Source organism: Aplysia californica, unplaced genomic scaffold (genome assembly GCF_000002075.1).
Source record: "Aplysia californica isolate F4 #8 unplaced genomic scaffold, AplCal3.0 scaffold00928, whole genome shotgun sequence".
NCBI classification, from domain to species: Eukaryota; Metazoa; Mollusca; class Gastropoda; order Aplysiida; family Aplysiidae; genus Aplysia; species Aplysia californica.
The window spans coordinates 199,849-205,375 of NW_004798198.1; the positions used below are offsets into that span (position 1 = coordinate 199,849).

The window sequence follows — 5,527 nt, forward strand, 5'->3', positions numbered from 1 at the left end:
GCTCCGTAATGGGGCTGGTGCATGGCGTTCTTCACTTGTGGAATCCACGAAGAAATCTTCGAGCAAGACGAGGCTCTTTTACAGCTCCACTGTCATTATACTCAGAGGCACCTTCACTTGTCCTAATAACTCCGTTCGAGCTGCCATTTTTCCTGAATATTCAAACATATATGATGATGATGATGATGATGATGATGATGATGATGATGATGATGATGATGATGATGATGATGATGATAGTAGTAAATAATAATAATGAGAATGATAATTATAATAGCAATAGTGAATAATGGTTATGATAATGATGATAAAAGTAATAGTGAATAGTAATGATGATGATCATCATCAGCAACAACAACAACAACAACAACAACAATAACAACAACAACAACAACAAGTATCATCATCATCATCATCATCATCATCATCATCATCATCATCATCATCATCATCAACAGCAACAACAGCAGCAGCAACAATACTGTTGTAACAACAACATCACCTCTATACCTTTCTCCTGCCCCCCCCCCCCCCTTTCAGGTATCGTAAGCGTGAGGGCAGCTGTGGCTGCAGTGCGTTCTGCGCGCCGTGTACAGAGATCCTATGTTGTGGCCACACCATCAACCGACCCTCCACTTCCTCCACGGGCTGGACTGACGTGGACGGCACTTCCGCCTCCAAGTTCCACTCGCTCCGCCTCGACAGCCGCGGGAGCTTCAACAACGGGAGTACCCGCAAACTTTTCGCGCGTTCAGACCTCGCTTCTGATTCCGTGCCCATCGTAGAGCAACCTACGCCTAACCTGGGATCTAGACCCAGTTCTCTGTTGATCATCGAGGACGGTTACGTTCGGTTTCAGACTGAGAACGACATCAACAGGCTTGTGGATTCTTCCTACAACAACGTAGCAGACGCTGAGAAGAATTCTACTTCTCCCCAAAATGTTCACAATATGAACACGTTTCGCGTGAGGGATGGCTTTGTGAACACGGGGTATATCGCGCACAATACGCTTGAAGATAAAAAGAAGCGGGGTGGTGGGGGTGAGGGAGGTGGTAAGCGTGTGGGGGTGATCAAGGAGGAGAATGCAGACGCCACGGCCGTCGTGGATGTGACAGATGGGGTGGAGAAGGACAAATCTCGGAAGAGCAGCATGACCAGCGCCGAGTTTTTCCGCATCCCCAGCTCCGTGAGTCTCGCAGACAGTATGGAGAACGAGCTGGAGAAAGCTTTTGAGAGTTTTAAAGTAGACAGTAGCGGGGAAGAAGAAAAAGAGGAAGACCCTGACACGCGCTCTCTCGATCTTGGCCTGGTAGCGACCAGCCTCCCACATCTACGAGAGACGGACCTCATTTCCGTGGACTCTCTGGAGGACACTACAAACTTCCGTGGGGCTTCTGAAAAAAGCGTTCTTCACAACGCCGGACAACTTGAAAACGGTGACCCCGACGGTGGTCTTTCGAACCGGCTCAGCCCAGAACGCAGGCCTATCACGCTACTGAGACGTGCCAAGTCTTCAGAGCTCGCCAAACCTCCCGGCGACCAGGAGGCAGAGGAGGAGGCGGCCCCGTACCCCGCTCAGCAAAAACTGTGTAGAAGCTACAGCGATCACAGCTCGGGCTGCCAGCGGAAAAACTCCACGCACGTCAAGTATTCCTACCTCCAGGACATGGAGAGTAAAGAGAACCGGGTCCTGAACTCGGAGGGCAACGATCTTGACATTGAGAGGACCTCTCCTATCTCCAACAGACGACCGAGTGACAGTCAAGGTCAACAAGCTGCCATTATGACGTCATTGCTCAAGTCCAAAGACGCGGGATCAAGTGACAATATCGATGTGTAGTGACAGGTGGCTGTGTAGATGTTCCTGCTGTGAAATTGTTGTTGTTTCTTGGATACCCAAAGACAGAACAAGAGCTATTACTGGACAGATTTAAGCATTTTGGAGTACTGTTGGGCCATTGTTCAAGATTTCTTTTCTTCTTTTTTTTCTCTTCTTGAAACGTATCGTGGTCCTTGTGGGATAGGCCTATGCCGATGATTCAGTTGTCATCAAGGCGGGAGGTCTTGAACACAGTTTGTTAAGTGAATGTTTCGAGGTTCTCCACGTGCTTGGTATTAGTCTTATTGGAGACAGACGTAAAATTATGGGTTGTTCCCAAATCTTCAATGACCCCTCAGTGGTCGAAGGGAGGTCAGACTCATACTATATATCACTCTCCATCTTTTTAACTAATAGGCCCAAAAGTTTTGGTTTGTGGAGAAGTGTGCGTAAGATAATTGTCTAGTTCAGATTAGAAAGTTCTCTGTCTTCTTTTTTACTTCTGTTGATGAGTTCTAAGCTGGGAAACGATCAATATTCCTGGAGACATTTTTTTTCCTATTTGATGAAGAATAGAAATGTTGGAATAACAACGAATCTGAAATGCCGGTTTTTGTCATTTTCATTATAAAGGCAATTTTACCTCTGAACTATACACAAGTTCAAATTTCACGACATTCAAAAGTGCCCGTATGACAACGCCGCATCACGCACCCATGACAACTATGCAAGGTCCATATTTGTACCAAACTATATTTCTATTTTTACCTCTAAAGGTTTTTCACTTTTTTTTACACAATTCATGGTTCGACCAAAAGGTTTGCGCAAGATTGTCGTAAGTCGAGTTTTGCATCAGTTTGGAATATTTGACTCAAGCGAGTATAATATAAAAATTAAATGTGCCCATAGCAGAATGCAAGAACGAGCAAAGGAGTGAGTAGCGTCAGGACTATAGGGGGAGTGTATGAGTGCGTGCGTGCATGTGCGAGGTAGAAGGAGGGGGGTGGGGGTGGGGGGTAATTGTTTTGTTGGTTTTCATCATTTTTAAGGTGATGTTGTTATGGTAAAACATGCAAAATTAGACATACGACAATCTTGGACTCAGTGACCGAGTCACCGCATGGTCGTGGAATATTTTCCTCCATTATGTTGATATATTCTGTACACATGATACTTCTTGCATATACGCTCATGTTTCTTTCGTAGATTTACCATTAAATATGTAAATAAATCTGTTTTTACATGTAGACCTGATGCAATATTGACCTGCTGATTCAGTTCATCGGTGAGTTAATGTTTTTGAAAAGGTCTAGGAAATAAATGTTACGTCATCCCATGAGGAACAATTTTAACTGAAAATTTGACCCGTGCTCGGGGCAAGAGAGGCTCGTCATAAACTGCTGAGGCATATAACCTTAAGAAAACACTGCTCTCACAACGGAATTTTGAAGCACTTTTATGATGCTATATTTCATTGTCCAGCAACTAAAGTTCTATTCATGCAATTAATGATATAGAAAAGGATAAATTTTTGACAATAACGAAATTCAAATTTTGGGAAGGGGCTCAACTGCCCCCCCCCCCCCTTTTTTTTTTCCCCCAAACCCGGATTTTCCCAAACATTGTCAGGAACTAAAGTCACTTTGTTTTTTGTTGTTTTGGGGGTGGGGTTTGGGGGGAAGGAGTGTTTTTATGGGTTTTTTGTGGGGGTTTCAAAAAAATTGTTTTGCTGTAGAGCTTGCTTTCAGCACCCACTCTACTGTGTTGAGCAGGACAGTGCTACGTTATTGTTATGGTTCCTGAGTTCCTGGCGACACAACACGCCTTCCCCGTGCTGCATGGGCGTGTCTACCGTGTGCGCAGGGCAGTGTGGGTCTGGTTTGTCCTGGGCCAGGCGTGTTAAACTCAATCGCTCAGGGGGTTACATTCAATAAATTGAATAACACTTACGATTGCAGGCCGAACTGGATGTTGTTGTTGTTGTTATCGATCCAGCAACAGTTGGGCTCTCGCCTTTCTGTCCAATGCAGTTGCAGCAATGTTCCATAGAGTGTGTTGTCAAGGAAAATTTCCCTCTGGGATAATAGAGTACTATCTTATCTTATCTTATCTTATCGTATCTTGTCTTGTCAATGTTAGGTCTCGGAGGGAGAAGGGTAGCTCTGATGTCATTTAGGGCTGTGCAGTGGAGCAAGTGATGGTCCACAGTCTCATATATGTGTAGTGGCCGAACTGGATAAACACTCACAAACATTGAGCAGTGGAAAACTACTTTTTTTTCTTTTAAGTACAGTGATGTGAATTTAAAATGATAACAAATCAAGGCATAGCAATGTTTGCTCTTAGGTCAGTTTATCAGGGCCGGATGTTTGGTACCTGTTTTTGGCAAGGAGTTCGTTTATGTTAGGAGTAAGATTCTGTATTATAGAGATTCTCAGTCTGGACTACCCAGAATTCTCTCGAGGGACTTATATAATTATTGGCCGAGCTGGATGTACCCCGCGAGCCTTGAGTTTGATACACCTGTGTGTTCTCGGCAATGCGTGTATGTCTGTGTTGTGCAAGAAAGTGTGGAAGTGTGTACCAATGCTTCAAGTAGATATATAAACTGAATGTCTGTTTGGTGGCACACATTGCAGCATGCCATTGTTTATGTCAGTGCGTCAAGAGGTGTCGAGGACGAAAGCATACCAGTTTGTCACTGGCCCAGTTTGTCACAGAACCAGTTTGTCAGAGGCCCACCCCGCCTCGACTGTGCCCTGCATGATGGAAGTTATCACCGACACTCTCAAAAAGAGTAAATTCGTGATTGATTGATTGCTTGAATTTTATTTTATTTTTCAGTTTGTTTTTAACGAAAGAACATCCATTGTTGACATTTTACAGAGTAATTTGCTTTGATTTGCCGACAAAAAAGAAGAAATATTGAACAACACAAGCTGAATTGACCTTTTAGAGGGACTATCTCTACACCAACAATTTGAAGGTGGAGGAAAAAAAAACTTAAGTTGCAACTACATTGTTAAAGAGCTGTAATTATGACAAACTGGGCCTGTGACAAACTGGGCCAGTGACAAACTGGGCAGCCCCCTCGCGGACGAGGAGATTGTGTCATGCCGAGATGTTTTTATCAATCTTATCATTCAACACTGCAATACCTGCACACTACACTATCAGTAGATTTGTTTGAATTTCGATGGTGAATGGTTATCGAATTTGACACGACCCACCGATATTGCACACCCGCACGTTCTGAAACTGCTTCCAATGAACGATAAAAACCACAATAATTGTTTGTAAACTCATGTTATGTTTCCTGCATTATGTGTAAAGTATGACAGCACGTTTTTTGTTATGTGTATAGCGTGAAAGTTCATTTCATGTAAAGATTTTACGTAAAGTATGGCAGTGCATTTTGTGATTTTCTCCGTACACAAAGTCGGAGGCTCCGATACATGTTATATTATAACTTTGCTTTGAAAGTATGGAAGGATGTATGGGTAGAAAGTAAGTATTTTTTCCGACTTCAAATCAAGCAGAATATACACAATATATACTGTTTTCATACTTTCTGGAACAACAATTGCTTGCCATAAGGAAATACTTGGAATTTTTAGTTGCATTATTATGTTAACTATGTATGTATGTGCCTGTGTGTGTGTATTTGTGTGTGTGTGTGTATGTGTGTGTATGTGTGTGTGTATA

General features: G+C 43.3%; 1 protein-coding gene across 1 annotated transcript in view; it reads left to right on the forward strand.

Moving 5' to 3' along the window:
* Positions 1-2,728, forward strand: part of LOC101849503 — a gene marked incomplete in the record, with an annotated part of 78,669 nt that extends 75,941 nt beyond the window's left edge. The window contains 1 exon segment of the mRNA XM_013089328.2: positions 541-2,728. Within this exon segment, the coding sequence (XP_012944782.1) occupies positions 541-1,843 (1,303 nt within the window).
* Positions 2,729-5,527: the final 2,799 nt, after the last annotated feature.